This window comes from Miscanthus floridulus, chromosome 11 (genome assembly GCF_019320115.1).
Source record: "Miscanthus floridulus cultivar M001 chromosome 11, ASM1932011v1, whole genome shotgun sequence".
NCBI lineage: Eukaryota > Viridiplantae > Streptophyta > Magnoliopsida > Poales > Poaceae > Miscanthus > Miscanthus floridulus.
In genome coordinates, this window is record NC_089590.1 from 53,751,759 (window position 1) to 53,778,326 (window position 26,568).

Below are 26,568 nucleotides of genomic sequence, written 5' to 3' on the forward strand. Positions count from 1 at the left end.
ATTTTTATGGACAAGTTTTAAATCTCAGGACATCATTTTTTTGGATGGAGGGAGTACAAGAAGCAGATTTTCCAAACGAATAATGGACAGTACCAAAATTGTTTGTTTATAATTTTCCTCTTATATAAACAGAAAACGGATAGGAATCTAATGAAAAAAAAACTGGGAATCTTTTTTCAAATAAAAAATAAACTAGCTGTTTTACACATACTTCGCACTAAGGATGAAAACGGTACGGAAATGTCTCGTACCGAACCGCATCATTTTCTACATTTAATCCGATCGAATTCGTATTTTCGGACAAATTCAAATTCGGTTCAAAATTCGGAACACCAAATTCGAAATCGGAACGAAAACGGTTTAGACATTTTTTCGACCGTTTTCTACTTTTCTACTTTTAATTCGGAATATCCCGAATTCGAAATTCGATTTTGAAATTCGGTTTAAACCAAATTTAACCTTAGAAAAATTATATCTTTTTCATACGATCTCAGATGAAGAGGATTTTTATATGAAAATTATAGCTCTCGACGAGATCTACAACTTTTTAGTTCTTAGTTTTTTCATTTGATGTCTTGAAGATGTTCAAAAAAATTAAACAAAGTCAGCGATATATTAATCGCGTACAAACGCTTGTTGCCTTAAAAAAATCATATCTTCCTTACGCCGTGTCGATTGAAGATATTTTTTAAGAAAGTTGTAGGACTTGTTAATTATTATGTACTTGTTAATTGTTATGCACTTGGTTCTACAGGCCAATATTCCGTATTGATTTTTCGTATACCGACCGTGTTCGACATAATTCCGCTCGAATTAGTTCGTTTTCAAAAATTTTGATATTCCGTAAGTTCGTGTTCGTTTTCGTGTCCGGCTTTACCGTTTTCATTTACGTATTGTGAAGTAGAAAACGCTCCGTACACGCATTTCGCTTGTCAGCACTCAGCACCACGGGGGCCGGCGGTTAGTGGTGGTGGTAGTGCCAGTAGTAACCGTAATAACATGGGCAGTAATACGGCGGCAGTTCCACGACCTTGGGTTTCTCTGGCTTCTTGTCCTTTACTTCCTCCACCTTCACGATGTCAGCGTGGCCGAGCTTCTTGCGCAGGCACGTGACCAGGCAGACGTTGTCAACGTCTACGCCGACCACCTCCAGCCGGTCCTTGCCGTCGCCGATGATCCCCATCGAGCTGACCCCTGCAAAACAGGACAGGGGATCGTTAGAACAAACGAACAATCCATTATGCGCGTGAGCAGAAGTGCAGAACTGCAGAAGCACATGAACATGGAGGTTAAGGGATGTAGAATGGTTGCCTACCGTCCGCTCTGGCGACCAGCGCCATGGCCTTGGACCGGCTCTTCTCGGACGACATGCTGACCTTGATCACGATCTTTTGCTGCGAACAACAAGGACGACGACGATGAACACGAGGACACGGAGAGTTGCGGAAAGCAGGGCAAGAAGGAGCAGAGACCGAAACGGCAGTGTTGCTGCCAGTTGGTTAGTCAGTTAGTTGGTTACCTTCATGTCGTGCTGCTGAATGCCGACAGACAGGGTATACGCGCTGCTGCAGAGCAGAGGCGAAGAGGGACAGGGCAAACGTACAGCTCCCGAGTTCGCGACCGGCAGGACTAGCTGCTGGCTGGGTGGCTACCCTGATCGCTGTTGCTTGCAGGTGAACGTGAGCAGCTGGGCGCTGGCCAAGAGCGGAAGAACCGATGGACTTGTGAAGGAGCCAGCCATGGCTAGTCGATGGAGCAGAGCAGAGTGAAGAACGTTCACGGCAGGTCAGGTGAGCTTCCAATCCAAGTAGACAAGTCCTACTAGCTAACCGTGACCGGTTGACGCGTTCTCGAGGCTTCGTCAGTCGTCGGGTTCAGATCGATTTCTAATCGAAAGACTTTGGTTAAACATAAACGACGACTTGACTTGCTCCGGGCCGGGCCGGGCCGAACTCCAGTGCCAACTAGCCTCAGCTGCGCGCTTCTCCGAAGCCGCGGCTGCGGGCGGGCGGGCGCAAACCGTGTCCCAGGTGTAACGAATCAACGATCAGTGCAGTGCAGCTACTGGTGGTCCTGAATCCTGATACTGATAGCCTGCAGGCTCTGTCCATCCCGCGTCAGTTTGTGGATGCTAACAACAATATTTATGTGTAAACCACAATCATGCTGAGCTTGCAGTATTTGATCCTAGGGAGCCATTTCCAAATGGCGATTCAGATTCGAAAGTGGGATGGTTAGTGTAAACGTGCATGAGAACTGTGGTTGGCATCAGTACACCTCAAAGTTCTGCACAAGTCAACATGATCATATTTAGTACGTAGTTACACTACAAATGTATGCATATATATACTACATCTCAAGAGTATGCTTAAACAACTCCCTAAACTCGTTTCTGGCTCAACACATGTAAAATCTCTCCTCCAACCAATCGGAACTCCCAATCTTTAGGCGCTTGGGTAAACCGGCCTTCCGACTTGGGGCGCTGGGGCCATGTTTAGTTCCCCAGATTTCCTGAATTTGGCACTATGCAAAAAAAAAAAAAATTTCCCGTCACATTAAACTTGCGGTACATGCATGGAGTACTAAATATTGACGAAATCAAAAATTAATTGCACAGTTTGGTTGTACTTTGCGAGACGAACGTTTTAAGCCTAATTAGTCAACGATTGAACAATTATTACCAAATAAAAACAAAACACTACAGTGTAGCTACAGTACTGCCGAATCCGGCCTCCAACTAAACATGGCCCCAATCATGATTTTGTTCGCACGATTTTTCCCACCGCTCTACTATCTCTCTAGCTGCCGTAGCTTACCACTTGTGCACGCTCGGCGGCTCGCCCACGTCCTTGCTGGCCGTAGCCGCAACCAGCCGGCTGGGAGGTGCGGGTGCCGGTGGCTGGTTGGCGGCGGCGGCGCTCGGCTGAGGAACAAATTATAAGCCACTGTTAGAAAAAGACACATAATTGGTTTCCTACGTTTTTTTTTTTTTTTTTTTTTGCCAATCAGAATAAATGAATAATTCTACAGGTGGTTTTAGGAGCTCGAATGATTGGTTGCTTATCTTGCTGCGATCTAGCCCCCATGCACGTCGCTACCACATGTTCCTTTCAGTGATGTAAGCACGCTCGTCCGTCGTCAGCAGTCAGCACCACACATCAGACAAGCCAACAAGGCGAACCTGCGACTTTCCTTGGACTCCCAGTGCAGTCTCCAGTCGTCGCCTATAACGAACTGCGTCAGTCACAGTCACAGTTGAATGGTTCAGAGCAACACAGTGTGCACCGTGCTCTGCGTCACAGAACAGGTCAAGTGGCCAGTCGGTCGCTGCCTCGCACGGTCGCACCGTGTTGCGCCCTCTAATTTTGACAAATCAGCCAGTCACAGTAAGGTGCTTGGTGGGTCCATTCAGCTCTTCAAATTTATTGAGATGACCAAATACTTTTAGGGATGACAAAAAAAAAGTTAATAACAGAATGTTTCTTCTCGGTTGCTGTATACTTTAGAAAGTTAGGTTGTATACTGACTAAAAGAAGATCATTTGCATTGCATTACCCCAATCCAAATGGCAATGGCCCTACTGAAACTGAATAATAACAGAATGCTTCTTCTCGGTTGCTCCATCCACAGAATGACAGTCCATGGGGGCCTCTTGGCAGGACAGGTGATTTCTAGTCTTAGCCGTGCCTTAGCAGTATCATCAATTTCGCCTCTGCTTCATCCTCTTTAAGTCAACAAGATGCTGATGTAGTTAGATCTTATGGTCTAAATCACATTCACCAGAAGTCTTCACAAGAACAAAAGCCTCCACTGAAATGATGGAATCTGTTGGCATCTCGGACCACAATCTCCCTTTCAAACAGCTTGGAAACCAGCTTGGTGAACTCGTGGCAGTCACCGCAGACCCTGAGGTTCTTGGCTATCCTTATAGGCATGCCTGGACGAGTGCTGATCAAGCCAAATGCTATTGCGAGCCTCTCGCTGTGCTTATGCAGCATATCTATCTTCTCCGCCTCGCTCACATCATGAAGAACAAATCGTGTGTCCACCACGTACCCACCTTCTTTCTGCAGCTTTTCTGTTATCTCGGAAAGCTTGAGATGGATTGCCTCCGAATCTCTATGACAATAATCTCCTGAGGTGAAAGTGTGGATATTGTTCCCTATCTCAATCCAACTGCAAGCTAGATTTTTTCTTAACCCCCGTTCTGCCATCCTGGTTCTAACTTCCTTGACATTGTCCCACTTGCCCATCTCAGCAAAAACATTTGATACAAGAATGTAGTTGCCTGGGTTGTCAGGTTCCAGCTCAAGAAGCTTATTGGCTGCAACCACAGCAAGGTCATAGTTCTTGTGGACTCGACATGCGCCAAGCAGTGCACACCACACAACTGATTTTGGGTCCATAGGCATAGACTTGATGAACTCGTAAGCCTCCTCTGTCTGTCCTGAGCGTCCAAGAATATCAACCACACAGGCATAGTGCTCCTGCCATGGTTTTAACCTGTACTTGCTCGTCATTATATCCAGATAGTGTTTACCCTCCTCAACAAGCTTCGAATGACTACAAGCATACAACAGAGCAAGAAAAGATACATGATCAGGAGTCAGACCAGTCTGCAGCATTCTCTTGAAAAGATCAATGGCTTGCTTGCCATGTCCATGCATACCAGTAGCATTAATCATTGCTGTCCAAAGAACCACATCTTTACATTTAGCCCGTTCGAATACTCTGATAGCATAGTTCATGCTTCCACAACTTGAATACATGTCCACAAGGGAACTAACCACAGGACCTTCTATAGGAAAATTCCTTCTGATAAGAAAGCCATGAACCTGTTTTCCTTTTGTCAACGACGACAAACCAGCAATAGCCACCAGAATACTTACTAGTGCTACAGAATCAGGTTGAATATTTGCCTTTTGCATCTCCGTAAACAAGGAAACAGCTTCATCTAATCACCCGCTATTTGTGCAACAGTTTATCATACTAGTCCAACTAACAATATCCTTTTTCTCTACCCTCTGAAATAAATTTAGTGAATGGTCAAACTCTCCACACTCCCCGTATACATCTATCAGTCTATTCTTCAGTATCAAATCAAGCAACCCATTTCTAATAGCATAAGCATGCACTTGCTTTAGCAGAGAGGTGCTTTTCAAACCGCTGCATGTTTCTAAAATACTTCCAATCATCATAGAATCCACCATAATCCCTTCTTTCTGCAATTCTAGAAACATTTCCAGTGCTTCAGAATGTCGTGAACTCTGAGCAAAACAAGCAAGGATTGTTGTCCATGATATGTGATCTCTAATACTCATGCTTTCAAATACTTTCGCTGAACACTCTATGGAGTCACACTTTATGTACATGTCCATCAATGTATTCCCAACCTGTAAATCAGTATGAAGCCTCTGCTTTATAGCATACGCATGAACCTCTCGACCATTGTTTAGCCTACTCAAATGTCCCAATGCAGAGGACAAGCTCACAACACAGGCATGATCAGGCTGAAAACCATGTTGAAGCATTTCACCAAAAAATTCAATGGCCTCCGCACAGAAACCGTTTTGGACGTAGCAGGACAGCATCGAATTCCATGATATGTAGTCTTTCTCAGCAATCTGACCGAATACTCTGAGAGCACTATCCACCCTGCCACATTTGGCATACATGACAAGCAAAGCGTTGAACTGGATGTTCAACTCACTGCCGCATTTGAGGAGTGCTGCATGTAACTCCCTTCCCAAGCTTAGCAGAGCTAGCTCTGCACAAACTTGGAGCACCGCGACAGCTGTGTAAGAATTCATACCGAACCCGGCACTCTGCATCCCTCGGAACAGCGCCAGAGCTTCCAACGCCCTCCCGTTCTGCACGCATCCTGATATAACCGAGTTCCAGGACGCGACGTCCCTTGCGTCTTGCAGCCACTCGAACACCCGCAGCGCTGAATCCAGCAAGCCGCACTTGGCATACATCCCGATAAGCGCATTGGCCACGAGGGTGCTCCTATCAAGTCCGACCTTCACCGCCAGCCCGTGCACCTCGCCCCCGCAGCGCCCGTCCCCTTCCGCCCCGCACGCCTTGAGGACGGACGCGAGCGTGCAGCCGTCGGGCGCCGACCCCGGGGCCGCTGACGCCCGCATGGCACCGTAGACCCGCATGGCCTCGCCGGCGCTCCCGGACGAGAGGTACGCCCCGACAAGCGCGTTCCAGGAGAAGACGGTCCGCGCGGGCATTCCGTTGAACAGGCGGCGCGCGTCGTCCACTCGTCCGCACCGGCCGTACATGAACACAAGCTTGGTCGCAAGGAAGCCATCATCGTCTTCGTCCAACGAACCGGTGGCCAGGGCGTGCGCATGGAGCTGCCTGCCCTCCGCGGCTGCTCTCCTGGCGGCCACGAGGTCCAGCACCCAGCCGTAGTGCTCCCGAGCAGGCGGCGCCCGGGCCGTGAGCAGGCGCAAGGCTTGACGCAGGTCGCCTTCCTTGCAGAGCCGTTTCAGGGATGCCGAGGCGGAGTTGGGAGGCGATACTGAGGGTGCGGCGGGAGGAGTTCGGTGGGGGAGTGGTCGGAGGGACAACGCGACGGTGGCCATGGCGGTGGCGGGCTTGGAGGCCCCGGGGAGCCGGAAGCTCATGCCTGTGGCAACGGCCGTCAGCGAAGATATCAGTGGATTGGATATGGCTCCTGTTCTCCGTATGGCCCGACGTGCCGGCCCAACAAGAAAATATATCTCATATATGGGCTGCAAACCTAGGCCCATCTTGGAATCACGCAATAGTTCTCGAATCGGGCTGGGCCTCGCGGATCAGCCATTAGTGGAATTCCGTCATTAGTCCAACCAGTTGTAGTTCAGCTAGTAAAAAAAAGGGAAAATGGTGTTCTTGCCCTTGTGCAGGAGTCCAATTGTGATTTTACCCTTGTTATTTTGAATTGAATCATCCGTTTGCCCCTGGTTTGGATGCCGTCAGATGGTCATGGAATAAATGAATTAAAAAAATCAAAATCTAAAAAAAGAAAGGCGAAAAGACTAAATTGCCCCTTATCCTTATATTCAGCCTCCATATGGAAACTGTGCCTTTCTCACGGGCCGGCTGCATCGACCGGGGCGTCGGGGGCATCCGGCGGCGGCGGCGTTGGCAGCGCACAGTGCGCGGTGCGGCAACGGCTCCCGGCGGCGGGGCTCGTCGTGCGCGGGGCTGCGGCGGGGCTCGGCATGTGGCGCGCGGTGTGGGGGCGTGCGAGTGCCGCGGGGCTTGGCACGCGACGCGCGGTGCGGGGGCTTCGGGCGTGCGGCGCTCGGAAGCAGCCGCGGCTCGGTCGCTCGGGCGCGGACGTGCGGTGGCCGGCGTACGGTGCCTGGCGGCGGCGGTCGTGCTGGTGCTGCCTATGACCCGGAGCCGTCGCCCTCCCGCGCACCGCATCTTCGGTGGCCGCGCCATGGCCGGACGGTCGACAATGCCGGAGTCGCTGCCGAGCACCTTGCGATGAAGCCGAGGTCGTTCGCCGCCGCTGCCCTGCCCTGTAGCTCTGCCCAAGGCCGAGCGCCACCGCACTCGCCTCCGTTGGCCGGATCCGAGGTTGCGCTGCTCTGCTTCCCCTATCCCTCTTGCCCTTCTGCTTCCCTGCTTCTCTCTCTTCTCTCCGTTCCGCGCCGAGCGCTCTGCTCTTCCCCTCCCCTAGCTGCCTCTTTTGGAAGAGGACGGCCGCAGGTCGCTGGGGCAGTCGCTGGTGCTCCCCGGTCTTAACGCCGCCCTCTAGTCTCCCACCGCCTTGCTTCTCTCTCTCTTTCTCCCCCTCTCTCTTGCTCTGTCTGATCTCTTCCGTAGACCACTCAGAAGGAAAAGGAGCAGATGCGCCTCGCCAACGGCACCCAATGCCCAGCTCTCAGCATCGTCGCCAGGGCCAACCAGGGCGCGCCACCTCGCACGTGGACCCCGCGCGTCAGTGGCTCTGTCTTCCTCTTCCCCTGTCCATAGACTCGGCTCACATAGGCTAAAGACAAAAAGCATGGTTCACCGATCGGTGCATAAGAGCAGCAGCAACAGAGCGCCCACCTGCCTCGGCCAGACAGGGGCAAAATCGCAATTAGGCATAATAAACGAGGGGCAAAATCGTATGGGCATTCATGTCCTTTTGTACAAAGTTTAACACCGTTAGGGGTGGATGACGGAGCAGGGGCAAACTGATGCTTCGTGAATGGCACAGTAGGGATAAATTCACAAAGTCAAAAAAAAATAGGGGCAAAATCACAGTTTCGACACAAAACAAGGGTACAAACGTAAGAGCCCCTAAAAAAGTGTAGTTCAGCTGGTTGAATATATTGTGGTAGAATCTGCCCATCGAAGTATTAAGTTTCTAAGAGCAACTCCAAGATACTATTTATATCATTTCTAATTTCTAATTAATAAGAATAGATAGTTTGGTAAAAATATATTTTTCAATAGCTTTTTTTTAATGGATCTCGAAATATAAATATTCTCTATTTTGGATTTTTTTGATAGAAGATAAAGAGCGAGGATGACTCTAACTTGCCGTGACGCACGCCGGCACGGGGCTCACATTTTCTTAGTCTATTGAGACAGATATAAAATAATGATATTATTTTATATAACTCCATACGTAGGATGTTTGGAACGGAGGGAGTATTGCACTCCCTACTTTAGATCAGCACGGCTACTCCCATGGTCTACAAATATTACGCTTGCAAATTCCGGAGTGTCCCGGCCAAAACAAAACTCAATTTTCACAGCTTGGCTACTCAGTATACAAAATATTACGCTTGCTTTTTTTTTAAATGAGAGGGGTACAATAAGAAACATACAACCCATACACTCTACACTTATAGAGGATCTAGCCTCCAGTGCCCAAGAAACGCCCTACCACCAGACCAAAGGCCCTTACTGACTTTATTCTAAAGTTATATTCCTTTCTAGTGCATAAAAAATTGTATTGTCGTCTCTTCAGAGAAGTCAAATGAAGCATAGTAGCCAATTAGACAATTGTCTGCTAACTTCGATGCATGTTTTATAAGGCGCAGCAAAGTTGTATATTCTCAGGTCTAACCATTAAAAATGCCTATGGCAACACAAGTGTTGAGTGTCATCACAGATTCAGTGGCAGAATCAACATGTTTTCGCAAACAGATTTGCTATACTCTCTCTCTCCCCCTCCCTCCCTCCCTCCCTTGAAAGGTTGGATGCAGGATCTTTTTGACAAACATTAATTTTTCTCACTCCTCGCTCAGTTCTAGCAAGAAGAGAAAGGTTGGACACCATCACACCACCCATTTGAATACCAGTAGCGCATATAACCATTTTACAGCCTTATCTGTTATTACAAAATACAAATTCAGTTCGATTAAAAAAAAGGAATGCAACGCAACCTATGAATCATGGAACTCAAGTTCCATAGTAAGTATTCATTTGACACTTATTCATTTGACAGAGAACGGCATTGCTAAAAGTGGCACTTATTCATTTGACAGAGAACCCAGCTTACGGGCATCCAATCATGATTTTGCCACTGCCAGAATGCCAGATAAAATAACCTATAGCCTGGGATTCTAGGAACACATCCGATCATCTATGTCCAATGCGTAGGACAGTTCACAATGTCGCCTAAAGCCTACTGTGGATTGCTTCATGGATCATGAGCATCTGCTTTTTGTTCATCTCTTTGTGCAATATCCCCAAGAAGATCCTTAAGTTCACCCTTCTGAAGAAAATTATGACGCCACTAATAAAGACAATACACTAATATGCTAATGAAATAAATCAAAACGTGAAACTTGCCTGGTGCATGCTTAATATGATGTCAGATCCCCCAACAAACTCTCCTTTGATAAATATTTGTGGAAATGTAGGCCAGTTACTGCACCAGCAAGATAAAATTAACAGTGAGATTGATAGGGTGAACCAGGGGCAGAGCCAGGATTAGACTAGCACCTGGGATGGACAAGCTACATCCTTTTGGCTCTAAAATTTTTACACTTTTTTAAGTATGCTTCCATGTATTTCAGTGCCCCAAACCAGGGCTGGAACACGGCGAGCCCAGTCCTGCATTTCTACACTCGTGTGCACAATTTTCTGATTCAAGCATATGAACCAACTGAACAGTGTCCAGCAATCCATTTCTTAGTTTCAAGCATATCAGTGCACAGCAAGTCAATTAAATGAAAACGAACATATGGATGATGAATATAACAAGTAACGGGGCATAATGATGTACTAATACAAGACACAAACTGTTACTATTGACACTGCTTGGCATGAAGATGTTCCAAATCATATCTAAGAGGCTCAAAACGAAATGTCAACCAGATAATCACAACTCATTTTCATTCTTTTCTCTATTGTTTTTCTTTCTTTCTTGTTTGGTTAAAGCTGGTTCTTCTCTCTTGAAGGCAAACTTGAAGATCATTACCATTGCCTTATAACATCATGCAAAATTTCAATAATCTGCCTTAACATGGTTCATTGCCCATTCTGAGACACAAGCATATTGCTGCTTATTATCTAAAAATACATCATCCAGGAGGTATACAAAGACACTTACGTGTGGGCTTTAACACTCTCTTTGAGCATGAGATCTCCAAGAATGTCTCTGCCACAGATAGGGACACCTGAAATCGATAACATAGAGCTTAAAGTTTAGAAAGTGATATTGATTATCACCTGCATTTGAAACAAATCAGTCTGTAATCTACTAATTAGAGCCAACCTACCATATTGCTGGAGGACCTTAACTGCCAGTGCGCTGAAGCCACACATTGGAGACTCAGGAAAACCCTTCATGTAGATCAAGACTGGGTTCTCCTTGATATCCTGCCCAAAGAAAGTACTATTACGATGAAGAAATGGCAGCTCAAAAGATACATCAATAAGCCTCAGGTTATGCCGAGTTTTATAACAAGTTAGGTGCTTCGATGTTTAACACAAATATTCTTGAATCTCATCTCTGCGTGTAAATACCTGAGCAACGATGTCATGCAAAGACATGTCTGAACTTCTGCTGTTTAGCTCGAAATCTTGATGTGTATCAGGATCAGCAGCTACTCGTGCTGCAGTTGAGTTCGTATCTGCATTAGGATCACCACCATGTGGTGACGAATAGTTCATAAACTGCTGGAAAGCTGGTCGGGACATAACCTGCTCTTCCGGTTAACATGCAGACAAGGATACTAAAATTAAAACAGAAACACAAACTACTGAGGGGCAAAATATAAACACCAACCGAACAGTTAATAAATCATTGTACAGTAATGTGTTGTTTCCCAAACTCATGGTTCATATCACATATTGAGTAAAACTATATAATTCGTGGGTGTTCTTAATCACATATAGGTTCTAAAAAACAAATTGGCACACATAAAACACAGCTATAAAAATTCAAACATGTGTAAAAGTTTCTTAAACAATAACATGCGAACAAAACTCAAAGTAGCAAACAGAGAATGATGGTAGTAACAAAGGAACAAACTCTCAATTGCGAATTTGCAATGAGAAAATAATATGTAATCTATACTGGGAACAGACAGTTGCCCTCATTTCCCAATAGTACATTTGCAAATGGCATAACACATTACTTCATGGAAATCATTAGGAAGTATATACAGGCAACATAAGTGGTAACAATAAAGAAACTCACTCATTTCTATAGTTACAACGGTTCATTATAGTGTCCAAACTCTGAACTCCAAAAAAATGAAGGCGACTGTTAACTTTGATGCTATGGTACAGGAACACTGGAAGTCTGGAAAGTACACATATACTACAGTATTCGATTACACAATCCCAGAACAAAACTAATTCATTGGAAGCCTGAAAACTACGCATGTAAATTACTCAGTGACACATTTCAAACTCAATGTTTGCCATTAAAACAATGCACACACAAGGTCGCATACTAGCATGGACCTAAATTGCAGACACCAGATGCGCTTGTAGTCTAGTGGTTTGGAAGAGGATAAAGAGGAAAACTACTATCATCATGGCTCTGCTGAACAACCACGATGCGTTAGCACTCGAAGCTAAGAAAGATGCATGTGTATGGAGACCATCAGGGACTCGATTTGAGAGCCTTACAGCAGTTGTGCTCGGCAGTCCGCGAGATCTCAGGAGCCCTCTCGTGGCGAGGGCGGTCGACACCAACCTCTTCATGGTAGTACCCTGCGAACGGCGGATTCAACAACAAACAATGACATTAAGGAAGGTGATCTGCCAAACGAGTTGGAGAAATCAGCAACAGCCAAATTCCCATCGCAGCATCAGCGAACTCGTGCTGTCGTGCAACACGATAGTACGAACGACACGGACAGCGCGTGACCGACGGCGAGCTTCGCGTGGGGAAAGGGGTTTCGGACTTTCAGTCGGACCCTCCAGATTTTGTGGAAAATGTACTGGAACTATTATCCCCCTCGAAACAACAACAAATCTATGACCAACTAGGAATGGAGGGTCCAGGCAAGCCAGGCCATGGTTTTCCTTACCAGCAAAGGAAGGAGCCAATTCAATGTCCACTCTGTGGCGGCCGGCCTAGGAGAGGAGAGAACGACGAGGGAAGGGAGGATGGATGGCCACCGGAGAGGCGGAGACACAGACGAGGCGGCGTGCTTCGCTTCGGCGGACCGGCGGGGCCGCAGGCGTGTGCGTGCTCACCTTCTCGGGTATATGGGCTGGGCCGCTGGGGAAACGGTGTTGTCTGTGAGAATGAATTATGCGCTTGGGCTTCTTTGCACAATTTGTTTCCGAGTGGATTTCCTATCCGTCTTTTTTTTTTTTTGAAACCTCCTATCCTTTCAGGGAAAAAAAAAGACTCTATCTTACTTTTCTGAAATCGTTCTAATCTGATTTTATTTCACCGGACTTTATAACGAGATATTTTATTCTCTGAAATATTAAAACCATTTAAAATTATCACCCTACTCCTGGATTGAAGTGGTGTTGAAGGCACAAAACGAGTATGTACTTTAAGGTTTTCATTGACGCTAATTAAGGTCACGCAAGGTCACGCACTAGCAAGAGCTAGTACGTTCGAAGCCGCACACGGTCTAGCACATATCGGAGAAAATCTCACATCACGACCAACCAGCATGATGGCCACACATATTTAACACCATTATTCATCTAAAAACCTCGTGAAGACCTCAGCACCATAAGATTCTCTAGAATCAGCAAGGACACCGAGAACATTAATGAATCTGGTTGAGAGAGGCGCCGGACAATATAAGACTAGAAGAGACAAAAGTGAAGGAAAGTAGTAGTAGATTGATTTTTGATCTACTGTTTTTTGTGATTGTGGACCTCAATCGGCACTGATATAGTTTGGAGAAGATTATTATATCTGCACATTTACACGTGCTAAACCCATGATTCCATTTTCCATGCAAGTCCGAACAGTGGTCTGAGTGAGAAGCATCACGTCACGCGGCGTTGGCCATCATGGCCCATGGCGAACCCACGATCGGGATCGTATGCAAATGCATGCACGTCGAAGCTCAATTTTTGCAGAAGATTTTGCACAAACTGCATGACGACGACTCGACGAGGCGCCTGGGGTCACGGACGCCCACGTGTTGCGTGCCAACTAGGAGTACCAGGCCACGCGAGCAGCTACCGTGCTACTGTCTGGCGAGGTAGCACACGTCAACATGTCGCGCAGCAAGCACTCTCACTGTACTACTAGTACGTCGCACCTGTTCACCAATAACTCGTCGCGCAGACACAGCACGGTGACGTGCCGCACGCGCACCGCTGCAACAGTAGCGGATCAAAAGCACCACCACCACGTTTCTTGATGGTACCAGCGTGAACAGTAGCGGACCAACAGACATTTCAGAGCAATTTGCATGATACCGCACAAGAAACGGCCCAAATCCCGTAGATGTTTCGGGTAAACATAAATCACTAGCCAGTAGCCCACCTTCCAAATTCCCATGCTGCAAATAGTTTGCTTCTGGGCGATAGCTACTACTGCCTTCATGCCAACTGGCATAGCAGGCATTCAGGCCCCCTTCATGCCAACTACTGCCTTCCGTTTCAGGGGCTTCTGGAATTTACAAAGGTTCACACATCATAGGAAACACATCGATGATGTTTGTTCTGTCTGATTTCACAAACTGATTCGGCGATGACAAAATCTCGCAAACCCCACCAGTACTAAAATGACAAGATGCCGATTTAATCACAGGATACACGCACGTTCAGGTCAGTAAAAGGACAGATCGTAATGGCACAACATGCGCCCTAAAGAATATGCTGAGTTTGTGGACCAAAACCGTGAATGGATGAAGATGAACTGAGGTCTACCCCCCACGCCCCCCCCCCCCCCCCCCCCCCCCCCCCCCCCCCCCCCCCCGACACACACACAAAATGCTCCTCGTGTAGACCATGGAATCTGATCCTCTGAGACCTAACTTAACAATGCAGCCCCTTTGCTTAATTACTTTGCCTTCTTGATGAGCATTGACGTGCGGAATTTGGCATCGTCCTTGACGAAGCTCCACCAGAGATAGGTGAGTGGAATGGTGCTTGCATGCCACAGTGAATGGGCGTCGGCATAACCCATGTATGGAGGGAAGTCGTAGAGTTCAAGAAGCATGGCCAGTGCTCCTCCAAAAACAACTGTCCAGAGCTTCAGCCGTGATGGATGCCGGCTTACACCAGCCCAAACTGCCCACGTCAGAAGTTGAACCACAGCCATCACCACACAAACTTTCATGTTCCAACCTGATAAAAAATTCGTCAGATAAACATATGAGTAGCATATCTAAATATGTTTGCACAGAGGCAGCCGGTTTCTGTGAACCAAAACGGAAGAAAACCATTGCTAGATCGTATGAGAACACTCTGTGATGGCTTTGGGTAACAGATAAATAGCTAGACAAAGACATGGTAAAACGAGATTACAGCAGACTACTAAATCTGTTAAAAGCAAAGCAATTGATATACAAGTCAGATTGCTCTTTGTATAGTGATGGCAAATGTTTAGCAACAGGTGAAAAGATACTTTACCATAGTCAAGCTCATAGAAGTTAAGATACAAGATGTGCGTCGTAACGAATGCCAAAATAGGGGCTGCAAACATCACCCTGGTAGCCTCATCCTTGACATTGAAAGCCCTTAGCAATGAAAGGATTAACGAGTAGCCAAGCAGGGCCACAGGTGAAGAATAGTCCAATTTCTCAGTCAAGTCAATGTCTCTACAGAATAATAATGATGAATTAGATATCACAGATCACAGAAATATCTCCAAATTGCAGAATATATTGAAGGCTCTGAGCAATTTCATACCGAGTATGGAAAATAGTGCTCCAGAACCATGCATTCATTGATAAGATTGCATAGATATGCCACAAGCTAGTATATTCGTAGTAAGTTCTCTTGGTCTGGGCTCTAAGAGGCAATTTGTAACTCACTAGAAGGAAAAATGAAAGCCAGCCAGTGAAGTGCGTCAGTAGGTTGACAGCAGATAGTGCAGCTGAAAGGGGTTCCTGATAGACCATGTCAGATTTAGTTGAGACGTCGCCGAGAACTAATGATAGAAATAGTTGTTTCACACTCGGGATCTCGTCAGAACTAGGCATACCTGGAACACAGAAACACGTAAGAATGGCCACTTTCCATGATATTTAACGGGGCTCAGACCAAGTGACTGTCGTTCCCCTTCTCTTTGCATCATGCAAAAGTAGCAACAGTCTGTCCTACAGTTCAGTTGTTTCCACTGGATGTAAATTTGCTCCTGGTTATACCAAGAGCCTCCAACAGAAGTATCGTTCTCTTTGGACTGACAATGGCTGATGACGTTCTCCCCAATAATCCCTGTAGTTTGACACTCCCTCACGCAAGTTCTGAAGGTTGATCAGAAGAATAAAGATTTTCATAAACTCTTAATAGTAGTAAGTTGAAGTAATTCATAAAGTAAAGGGCTCAGCATGAAATCGAAGAGGATGGACAAATAATGTGGCTTTTCAGTGCATATCTTACTTATGGCAAATGGGAAGCCAAGAAAATATAAATGTATTCAGCTAGTGTTTCATGAAATTAAATAATGTGAAATGTTACTAAAATCACTTTCAAATTCCATGAGTGATATTGGTAGTAGCATATGCAAAATGAAAGGAGCCTACAGGAAATAAATACTGCAAACATGGAATATAACCACAACAGGAAAAGGGATTATAATACCTTTAGGCATATCTTACAATATGCCTACCCCAACAACATATGTTATGATCCTTAGATCATTTGGGGTTGGGGGATAACCATTGCCAGGAAGATGGCCAAGCAAAGTCAGCGTGGAGGGAGACTAAGTATTTGGGGGAATTGGATTGTTTGTTCTTTCTTCATTGCCCCTCTTCTTAGTACATCACCTCTCGTTAGATAGAGAGAGGACTCCTGGCCACCTAAGGAAGGCCCAACCAAATCAAAACAAATCATATCCAATCCTATCTCTAATTGATCAAATCCCTCTAATTGATCTAATCTAATCTCTTTAATCCTTATTCCTACCTTAGCAAGGGCACTATAGGCCGAGCTACAGTACCGCTGGTACTGTTCACTCCAGCCCAGGCTGGGCCGTCCTGGGCCCAACACCCATAACACTAGCATTACAAAAAAAGGAAACCCTGTGGCTCAACAGAGCAGAAAACCAAGCGTGCCACAAATACTCCCTTCAGGCAACTAGCCTCTACCACCCTGACTCAATGCTTTTGCAGTACGTTGCTTTTATCTGTTGTTTACCTACTTTTTAGAAATAGATCTACTTCTTTTTATGAAATCAAATAATATATGCCATCAACATTATAAATTAAGAAAAGAGAACATAATGATACCATTGGGCATTGGGATTAGCTTCAGATAGAACAGATCTGTTCCTTACAAATTTACATAACAAATCTAGTTAAAATATTTTCTCGAACACGAATCTAGTGAAATTCATCCGAAAAAACTAGGAACAGAATGCATAAGTTGTCTTTTGGACCTTGAGCAGAACATATACCCAAAGCATGAGAAATGAACAGGTATGAAAATTACAATTTAGCTATGAAATACTAGATACTCCCTCATGTCCGATTTCCAAGGCGTGAAACCTAAAATACAGATACCAAGACGCTCATGAGGAACATTGCGCTCGTGCATAGGATGGTTTACTCATGACAGCTGCCGCGCCGAATTAGCCATGCCGCGCTTAATAAGTAGTTAGCCTCCAGAAGTTTGAAGATTTCTTTGTCTACAGGACTGGGTGTATGGCGCCATGCAAATAACTCTTGGCTTCAACAACGTTAATTCCTGCGCTTAATGACTCTTGGGATGCCACATGCACCTTATATAGTAGACTTTTTCCGGAACTCACATATTCCTTACAAAAGGGACTGAGTGAGTCCATATAACAAAAAAACTGCCACAAAGCATGTTATTATTCACTTCCAACTCTGAAACAGCAGTGCTCTGGAAAGTGCTATGCTGGAATTAAAAAAACACTAGAATGGTGTGGACAGTAGTGTCCTTAAAAGGCTGACGCAGTTAGAATTTTGAAGTCATGCTGATGAGGTATCAAGCATCATCACGCATGTTGGGTCTGTTTGGATTGAACTCTGAGGACAATGTGTTTGGCCTGTAGCGTCCCTGATTCCCTGGTGGTTGTTTACCATGTTTGGTTGTTCTCACACCCATTACTCACATTCAGGGCATTGTTAACAGCTATTCACCTATCTCAATGATGCTATCACATATCTCACTTCACCTTGTATATGCCTTCCCCCCTAGTTCAACACAGGAAAGTGGATACATACACATGATGCTCTATGAAGGGTGAAATGTTCTAAAATTACGGTGTATTTATATTTGGAAATCGTATGTACCAGTCCTATACATCTAAGCTAACAAAAATTTGAGCTAGCAATATTTTAGTTTTGTACCATCACATAGGTACAGTAACACTTAATTCAATCTCAGGCTCAAGTACCAACCAAAAAATGGTACAGCCTGGCCTAGCAAAACTCATCGAAGGTTCAGGCTTCCTTCAGGCAGCGCTTTTTCTCAGGCACAATGCTCAGGCCTCCAACTAAACAGGCCCATACACAGCCTAGTGAAGTCACCAACACGATATATAACTCATAGGGTCCGATTCAATAAATTCAAATCTTATTGCATTCTCACATAATAGTACTCCCTCCGTCCCAAATTGTAAGTTGCTTTGGCTTTTCTAGGTACATAAGCAAGTCTAATTCATAATATGCAATCAAGTCCAAATAAGAAATAATTAAGAACAAGCTTCTTCTTCCCAAGTTGATGATGTAATGTTTGCTAGGAGGATCCTACGAGCAAATTGTTGTTACAAATTTACAATATCACGCAATCAAGTTGTTCTAGTAAAGATCATCCCTTATTGCTTCACATCTCTTCTCACAAGACAGTAAGACACTGATATACGTTCCACTTGGCATAGAAAGCAAGTGTTGCTTAATCAAATGACCATTTACTGCAGATTCAGCTATGTGCATATGATCTATTTTGGAGGAGCCCTATTTCAGTTTGATATATTCCTATGTAGCAAACTACCTAGCATGGGAGTAGCGCATCTTTATCTTTACATGGCATAAACAGACCATCGATGCTATGTCATGTCCAAGATTTACAGTACCTACTCCTAGCTAAGAGCAGTGGGACTATGAACTCGGAAATCCTAGTCTAGTCCTACAAGAAGCAAGATTTTGCTCCATGCCTTAGGCAACAGAAAATAATTGGTGCATAACTCATTAGTACACACAGAGATGCAGCTCACCTGTAGCGCGGATCAACATCCCCGAGGCTGGCCTCGACGGAGCCGAGCACCAAACCAAACGCGAGAAGGGAAGCCAACCGAACCGCCCAGGTGCTTCGACCCATCGCAGCGGACGCGCCCCAGGGTCCTGCGAAATCCCAGTGAAATCAGGAAGATTAGTTACCCAGGACTTGTAGCAGAGAAAGTGTAAGGAAATCAGGGTGCTTACCTGGAAACGGCAGCCCAGATCTCCACCTCCGAGGAGCCCAATGGCTACACGACAGTACGAACAAAATGGATTGCGCAGGCAGGATGGTGGGGAGCTTCGCGCGGCGGAGCAAGGGGACAATTGAGCTACACGATATTACCCCCTCCACACAGGAATCAAATCCGCGACGAACTCGAAAGAATGGAGCGTCCAAACCAAGCAAGCCAGGAAAGAAGGAAAGAGGGAATTCAAAGTCCGTCGATCTCCACTCCGCGCGCCAGCCGGCCAAGGAAAGGGGAGCAGGACGAGGACGAGTGAGGAACAGGATGGATGACCACCAGCTCACCGGAGAATAGTCCCGACTCCCGACGGGGCGGCGTGCTGACTGCTGCTGACCAGTGACCAGCGGAGTGCGGCGGCGTGCGTGATCGTTCGCCTGCTCGGCTGTTAAGTGGGCTGGGCCGCCAGAGTACTGGGCTGGCTGTGACAGCGTATCATGGTCTTGGACTTCTTTGCATAACTCCACCTCACCGATGCCCCCGCCCGCCTCATCTCAGCCAAGTCCAAACCATTCAACCGCCAGTAGCGACAGGTCTCATGGAGAACAGCTACCACAGCTTTAGAATACAGTACGCGTCTATGCACATACATCTAACATATGTAAATGGTACATAAATATAGAAGTAATAGTTGGATATAAAAAGTAGTATAACTCTTTGAGAGTATGCCCCATAATAGAGCTAAATGCTTGGCTATAGTTAAATGGTAAGAGTCAAGTTATGCAATAGTTGTCTTCTATTTATCAATTAAAGGCCATGTTCGCTTCTCTTGTAATCCGTCTTTTTCGACTTGTTTTTTCAGCCGGAACAGTATTTTTCTCTCACAACAAATCAGCTGGAACAGTGTTTTTTTTTTCAGCGAAGCGAACGGGGCCAAAATTATTTTTATTACCATGCGATACTACTTATTACCAGTGATGGAGCTATAGCAAATTAGAGATGGTACGTTTGCCTTGTATGTGCGAAGATTTGAGTTGCAACTATGATGAAAATTTTGATTTTGGTATTGGTCTCTATTCATTTTTTTAGGGTACACCCGCACCCACAAGCAACAGTATATCTTCGCCATTGCTTCTTACTCTCGTACCACATTCTCTTTCGTATTTCTCATCTTCTACTTGCTATGTGGACCGCTATCTCCTGTGCCCAACTTTGTTGCTTGCATAGGACAATCAAGTTCTTCTTAGCTACAAGATTATTATTGTACTTGCTCGCATACATTAGATATACATATACACATGAATACGTATCGTGAATCTATGATAGGTGCTTATAGTTGACGGTCTCGATCAAATCGCGCCGCGCGCGCGCAGACAGCACAGCACCAGTGACGACGTGCCGCGCGCGCACGCCCCCGCGCCGCTGCGACGGTATACGTGTGGACCATCGTCGATCAAAAGCAACGCGTGCGCGCATGTATATGCATGGGGCATGGCAGCATTGCTTCACAGTGGCCTGCATGCGTGCTGCCGCGCGCGCTAGCTAGGCCGCGTAAAGCCGTGGCCGCCGGCGACGTGCGTGGGCGTGGGCGTGGCTCGAGGAAGGTTGGTGCGTGCGTGGCTGCGTGCGGCGCGGCCGGTGGGTTCGACCACCGCAAAGCGCGCGCGGGCAGCCGCTCCTCCGCTCCAGCTAGTAGCTTAGATTAGCTCCGGTCAAAAGCTAGCTACTACGTACTGCTCGTCAACCGCCATGGAATGGAAATAAAGCGCGATATCGATATCCACCGAGTGATCGATGGCAGGGCAGGGCTAGCTAGGCCGTCTTAACAAACCTGAGTATCCATCATTACGAAGCTAATCTACCGATCGGTCGGTGAACTAAAAGCCGGCCGGCCGGCTGGCTCCCCCGTGATGCCGCCGTACGACGTCATCATCATGCATGTGTGCGTCGTGATTAGTCAATGCTCACAGGCATGAGTCGCGACCGAAAGTAATTAAGTAGTGCGCACGGCCGGGGTGCCGAGAGGCGAGAGATCATGGCGTTTTGCGGCGCCGCGCGCGAGCGCCGTCTATGCGTGCGTGCGTGCGTGCGTGGTCACTCACCGGCCTAGCTCCGATCCGGCCGGGCTCGCTCTTTCTTCGATCGGCCAACAGATTTGCATTTGCCCCGGCCCCGATTCAGTGCATCCCCGGCCCGCTTTCTTTTGGACTCGTACGGGACCGGAAGGCCACCACTAATCCCTTGTGCGGCTAGGCTATATAAAAGTAGAGTTTGACCTGAGTGCAGCAAAAGTTTGGGTTGAACGACAACCAACCCAAATGCTCAAAGCAGTAACGCGCGTCACAACGTAGCAACAAAGTTCACATGGGCATCATTGCCGCCGGCCCGGCCGTGTGATTAGCGGCGATATGCAGCCTGTTCGTTTGGCTGTGCCTTGTCGTAAACGATCGTAAATTTTCAATCGGAACAGTATTTTTCTCTCACACAAACCAGCCAGCAGTACTTCTTCATGAACTAGCAACGATACGAACCAGCCAACCAAACAGGCTGATGATCTAGTACTAGTAGTACCTGAGGGAAAAAGAGGCACGAAATCATGGTCTCATGAGCTCATCGTGGAGGCAACGACGACGGACACTGCCGCACGCCGGCACTTGTGTTGTGATTGAAGGACGAACTGCGAAGTGACCAAGCGAATATGCTAACTTTTCTAACTGGGACCAGGACCATTGCAAGGCCTAGGCTACCCAGCTGCTAGTGGAGGAGGGTCGTCGTTCTTGCTGACTGTGAAGCAGGTGTTCCACGTGTCACACTGTGCTTCATCCACTCCGTTGAAACTGACTACAGACCCGTTTAACTTCTCTGATGAAACAACTTTTAATTTCTGGCCCTAGCTTTATTGTCACTACAAGGTCGTTGAGAAAAATGGTTGATAAAATAGTTTCTCTTGGTTGTTGAAAAAGGTAGAATGTCTGTAATACCCTTCTATTTTGTCTCTTCTTCCTTTTCTTCCCTAATTCTTTTTCCTTTTCTCTACTTATTATCTTCACCGCACACATGTTCTTCTCCACCAGGTGGACGCCCCTCCTGCCCGCACGCTTCTTCTCCCACTGCATGCCCAACTGACCAGTTTCTCTTGGTTGTTGAAAAAGGTAGAATGTCTATAATACCCTTCTATTTTGTCTCTTCTTCTTTTCTTCCCTAATTCTTTTTCCTTTTCTCTACTTATTATCTTCACTGCACACATGTTCTTCTCCACCAGGTGGACGCTCCTCCTGCCCGCACACTTCTTCTCCCACTGCATGCCCAACTGATCCGTCACGGCGCCACGGCCGACCACTCGTCGTTGTACCGCGCCACCTTCGCCTTGCCTCCTTCCCTCCCCTCCATGAGCGATGCTGCCGTCCCCTTGCACCACGCTAGCCTCATCGCCACATGCCGCGCCAACCTGCTCTCTAGAGAAAGTGTAGAAGCTACAATAGCGTTATTAACAACAAACTAGGTGCATAACAAAAGCTATGTACTTAGAAAAGCTAAAACAACTTATAATTTATAACGGAGGGAGTAATAATTAGTAGTAACAACAAACCCCAACATATATTTAATCTAAAAAAACAACCTATACTATGCTTACTAGCCATATACGTTCTCTACGCATATGGAGTAATAATGAGAGGAGCTATACCAGCTAAAATTAGCTCAGCTTACAAGCGTATCCTTTTGCTAGCAATTAAATACCTCAATCATGGGTACAACGTAACAAAGATTCAAAGGGATATGTTTCCCACATGGACCCAAAAACAAAACACGGCGATGACAGACCATATAGCAATGAAAACAAAGCCCAGTAATAATCAAATCGTTAACGACCACTGATTTGTTAAACACAAGCTCGTCGTCGAATGCGGCACTGCCACGTCACCCCTGGCGGCTGGCGCTGGCCTCTTCCTCAAGCAGCAACACTCACCAGTACAGGAATGGTTTCTAGGGCGGCTAGTGAGGCTTCGTAGAGTGGTTTTTAGGGCGGCTAGTGAGGCTTCGTAGAGGTAGCTCGGTCAACCGCCCCTACCATACCGTCTCTACAAATCATGTATTTGTAGAGACGGTTCTCAGACCGTCCTTACAAATCGATTTGTAGAGACAGCTGGTGTTATTAGCCATCCCTACAAATCAATTTATAGAGACAAGCCACATCTACAAATCGATTTGTAAAGATAGTTGTAGTACCAGACACCCCTATAATACCTGTTTGTAGGGACGGTTCAGTTTAGAACCGCCCCTACAATACATTTTTCACAAAAAAAATCAATTTTACAATTCAAATTCGACCAGAACATATATATATATATATATATATACATATAATTCAAAACTGACCAAAACATATATATAATTCAAATCTGACCACACGCACAAGAGCATTATATAAACTACCATTACAAGTCCAATTCACAAGAATATGTACAATACATCATTAAATAGACATAATTCACAAGTCTAATTCGTTCCACAAGTCCAAACCATCCCACAAGGTAAGACCAATGTCAAATTCCATATATATTGTTATCAACGGTCTAGAGCTAGCTTTTCAGTCTCACGAAGGTGTTGGTACTGAGGATTTCAAGTCCCTCTTTCAAACCGGAAAGAGTTCTGCAAAATGCAATAGTAAATATATTAGATACTGAGCAACCACACTGAAGGTGCAATTGCAATTATAAATGAGGCACAATTGTTTTGAGTAAACACTAATGAACCATAGAGAGAGAGAAGGAAACTCTACTAATGGCATTTCTCACTATGATGCAGATGAAGAAACATGTTTCTTTACATATTTCTGGTTTTGTTTTTTTTTTTTTGGGAAAAATACAATAACAAAGAAGAAATGTGATGTTTTTCACTGCAATTGTGCAGCTCGAAATCTGCTTGAATAGTGTAGTAGGTTTTGGGAGTTGTTAGATGTTCTCATGAGTCCTTTAGTGAAAGCAGATCTCAATTTTGAAGCATATAAACATGTTTTTGCATAGTTTACAAATAATGTATTATTACAATGAAGAAAAAATACACTTTAAAAAACAACTAAATTAAAAATCAGTAAAAAAAGGAAGAATACACTACTAAGGATGCATCCAATGGTGAACTTAACAATTACAGTAGTATATAAGCTTGACTTTTCTACAGTGATTCCTCACACATAGTAAGAATTTAAAGGCAAGACAAATAGTAAGTTTCTAGAGCTCCTAATTTTTAGATAGTCCAATAGGATTGTCAAGGTTGTTTGTGTGCTGCACACAGACACTCATCCAAACACAGAGAGAGGATATATATCATGTCCAGGACAAGAAAGCCTCATTCATCCAAACACAAAGAGAGGATATATATCATGTCCAGGACAAGAAAGCCTCGTTCAAGATAGGTAGCAAGGACTAGAAATTTCAATATACAAGTTTATCCATGGGTGCCCTTTCACACTTCACGGGTCACATATTTGAATGGCCATATTTACCATAAGTTGCAACATATATATCAAAAAATTATCTAACTGACAACAAGGATATAGTGAATTGCATTCGTAGTCTGGCTCATACATCAGTTCTAAGTTGTATAATGCCATAATGGAAAACTTTACGAAAACAAACAACAGACACTATCAAACTAGCAAAAATCTGAATATCTGTAATGACTTTTACCAGATGGGAAATAGTAGGTTGGTTTGCCAATGTTGCAGCGAATTTCCTGACAAAATTGCAAGACATACTACTTCATTAACCTGATATATATATATGGTAATTTGATCTAGGATGGTAAGTAGTAACTAGTAGTGAGGTGTTAGCTTGCAAACCTGGTGACAGGACAGTGTCCGACAAAACCAGTGTGATCTTTAGTATTTACAGCAGCGGCTAGTTTCCTGAAGGAATGAAATCAAATCAATTAGAGATCCAGTTCGTGCAAGCTACAAGTGATTAACAGGTCCAATCTAAAAATATATATATTGATCTAATGATTAGCCTTGTGAAAGAAATAAACACTGCCCTGCTGCAATGTTAGTTTTCAAAGCAGCAACAACAGATTCTATCACATAGGAGGCGATGTTGCTGGAGCCTTTAAAGGGCCTGGACTGAGGCGTCAGCTTCAGGAAAATCACCTTGTCACTCTTGACTGTCTGCAATCACTGAAGGAATTATTTGCAGCTATTAATTTGCCATCTTGAATAATTTGCAGTTATTGAATTCTGAGTTCTTAATATCTCCATACGTGAATTGCACAACACTACATATTCTAAGTGCTAAAAGCAAAAGCCACATAACTAAGAATGTTCTCCAAAGTGGTGTCTCCACTACTCCAGTACAACACATAACAAAAATGAATGGGAACAAATTATGTGATGCCATTAAAATTGTGGTCCAACTCCCACCCCACATGCAGACTAGTGTATTGAGAATCTAGAGAAAATTAACTTCCAGTAGCAGACAAGTATTACACTGAAAATATTGCTTCCGAATTGCCGACTAATTAGCAAGATTTTGATGCAAACCTTAATCCGCAAGCCCCCGGCAGCACTACACGCCATGGGCGGCACACACCTGCAGCGTAGTTTGATGAGACAGATCAAGCACGTGATTGCGGGACATAGAGCAAACCATCCAAAGGACGAATGGGGAGGAGTAGGGGTACCCGAATGGAGCACAGATGCACACGATCTGGATGCCCCGCCCAAGCCGCCGCCGCGATCTGGACGGGCCAACCTTGTCAAGTCGCTGCAGATGCACTCGAAGAAGACGGCTCTCCTCCGCGCCGCCCTTGGCTAGATCGAGGCAAGGCGACCCTCCTCCGCGTCAACGTTGGACGGATCGAGCCCAGATGGCTCTCCTCCGCGCCATCCTCTGCGCCGCCCTCGGCCAGATCGAGGCCAGGTGGCATCCTACGCATCGACCTTGGACGGATCGAGGACGGATTGAGGACAGGCTGGCTGGAGCGAGGTCGGGCGGCCCTCCCCCGCGCCGCCCTTGGTCGAATCGAGGTGAGACGGCCCTTCTCCAGCATCGACAGTGGCTCTGCTCGAGTCCCCGCCGCCACGCCTCCCTAGGACACTTGTTCCATGCGTCGCCGCCTCAGCCGGCCATGGCCACACCGTCGCCTCAGTTGGCCTAGGCCGTGGCACTAGAGAGGAGTAAGGACGGAGAGAGGGGCGGCGTCCAGTCGGGAGAGGGCGGGATCCAGCTAGGGTTTCTACTAAGGGATGCGAGTATTGATGACCGTCCGATCACAAAATCAACGGTCAAGATCATGGGCCAAACACAGTGGGGCGGCTGGTAATAGCCGCCCCTACAAATTGACGTATTTGTAGGGACGGCTCGTATTACCAGTCGTCCCTACTATACCATTTGTAGAGGCTACTGTTATACCACCTTAAAAAAAACCATTGCTACAAACCATTTTTCTTATAGTGACCGGAACATGTGCATATGCTCGCTTTTGCTAGGCAGACGGGGCTACGGCAGGGCCACCAGCTCGCACGTGCACCAAGGATTACTGGATCGATCGAGCAAATAGAACTACATGGCCATCAGCTGTGTGGACTGAATTAGTAGTTTGCA

General features: G+C 45.9%; 3 protein-coding genes, 1 long non-coding RNA gene and 1 pseudogene across 5 annotated transcripts; all 5 read right to left on the reverse strand.

The window, feature by feature from the left end:
• Nucleotides 1-720: 720 nt before the first annotated feature.
• LOC136494943 (heavy metal-associated isoprenylated plant protein 16-like) lies at nucleotides 721-1,824 on the reverse strand. Its single transcript, XM_066491107.1, has 3 exons — nucleotides 1,520-1,824; nucleotides 1,316-1,394; nucleotides 721-1,194 (listed from the first exon to the last, which is right to left on the reverse strand). Exons 1-3 carry the CDS (start codon nucleotides 1,523-1,525, stop codon nucleotides 962-964), a joined length of 318 nt encoding a protein of 105 aa, XP_066347204.1. The 5' UTR covers nucleotides 1,526-1,824; the 3' UTR covers nucleotides 721-961.
• A 1,738-nt stretch (nucleotides 1,825-3,562) lies between these two features.
• Nucleotides 3,563-6,764, reverse strand: LOC136494750 (pentatricopeptide repeat-containing protein At3g63370, chloroplastic-like; annotated as a pseudogene).
• A 2,526-nt stretch (nucleotides 6,765-9,290) lies between these two features.
• On the reverse strand, nucleotides 9,291-12,636 carry LOC136493785 (monothiol glutaredoxin-S1, mitochondrial-like). 2 transcript variants are annotated; one of them, XM_066489933.1, is made up of 7 exons: nucleotides 12,492-12,636; nucleotides 12,088-12,171; nucleotides 10,975-11,151; nucleotides 10,728-10,827; nucleotides 10,559-10,625; nucleotides 9,796-9,874; nucleotides 9,291-9,718 (listed from the first exon to the last, which is right to left on the reverse strand). In XM_066489933.1, exons 2-7 carry the CDS (start codon nucleotides 12,160-12,162, stop codon nucleotides 9,644-9,646), a joined length of 573 nt encoding a protein of 190 aa, XP_066346030.1. In that variant the 5' UTR covers nucleotides 12,163-12,171; nucleotides 12,492-12,636; the 3' UTR covers nucleotides 9,291-9,643. The 2 variants fall into 2 exon arrangements, with proteins under 2 accessions (XP_066346030.1, XP_066346032.1); XM_066489935.1 differs by lacking the exon at nucleotides 12,492-12,636 and having other exon boundaries at nucleotides 10,975-11,081.
• A 1,717-nt stretch (nucleotides 12,637-14,353) lies between these two features.
• On the reverse strand, nucleotides 14,354-19,393 carry LOC136493112 (uncharacterized). Its single transcript, XM_066489155.1, has 6 exons — nucleotides 18,996-19,393; nucleotides 18,788-18,914; nucleotides 15,590-15,851; nucleotides 15,295-15,494; nucleotides 15,016-15,203; nucleotides 14,354-14,730 (listed from the first exon to the last, which is right to left on the reverse strand). Exons 2-6 carry the CDS (start codon nucleotides 18,889-18,891, stop codon nucleotides 14,444-14,446), a joined length of 1,041 nt encoding a protein of 346 aa, XP_066345252.1. The 5' UTR covers nucleotides 18,892-18,914; nucleotides 18,996-19,393; the 3' UTR covers nucleotides 14,354-14,443.
• Nucleotides 19,394-23,376: 3,983 nt separating this feature from the next.
• On the reverse strand, nucleotides 23,377-26,208 carry LOC136493113 (uncharacterized). The gene is made up of 5 exons (XR_010768306.1): nucleotides 25,646-26,208; nucleotides 25,506-25,554; nucleotides 24,813-25,142; nucleotides 24,661-24,706; nucleotides 23,377-23,623 (listed from the first exon to the last, which is right to left on the reverse strand). It is a non-coding gene; the product is annotated as an uncharacterized lncRNA (long non-coding RNA).
• Nucleotides 26,209-26,568: the final 360 nt, after the last annotated feature.

Bases quoted from the DNA above. Each gene is read 5' to 3' on its own strand.
- LOC136494943 (XM_066491107.1), bottom strand. The intron at 1,195-1,315 runs GTAGGCAACCAT...CCTGTTTTGCAG, and splicing joins GCTGGTCGCCAGAGCGGACG to GGGTCAGCTCGATGGGGATC.
- LOC136493785 (XM_066489933.1), bottom strand. From the start codon at position 12,162: ATGAAGAGGTTGGTGTCGACCGCCCTCGCCACGAGAGGGCTCCTGAGA. The intron at 10,626-10,727 runs GTAGGTTGGCTC...TATCGATTTCAG, and splicing joins TAAGGTCCTCCAGCAATATG to GTGTCCCTATCTGTGGCAGA. The intron at 9,719-9,795 runs GCAAGTTTCACG...AATTTTCTTCAG, and splicing joins TCATATTAAGCATGCACCAG to AAGGGTGAACTTAAGGATCT.
- LOC136493112 (XM_066489155.1), bottom strand. From the start codon at position 18,891: ATGGGTCGAAGCACCTGGGCGGTTCGGTTGGCTTCCCTTCTCGCGTTT. The intron at 15,852-18,787 runs GTGAGCTGCATC...ATCAACCTTCAG, and splicing joins GATGTTGATCCGCGCTACAG to AACTTGCGTGAGGGAGTGTC. The intron at 15,495-15,589 runs GTATGCCTAGTT...ATGGTCTATCAG, and splicing joins TACGTGTTTCTGTGTTCCAG to GAACCCCTTTCAGCTGCACT.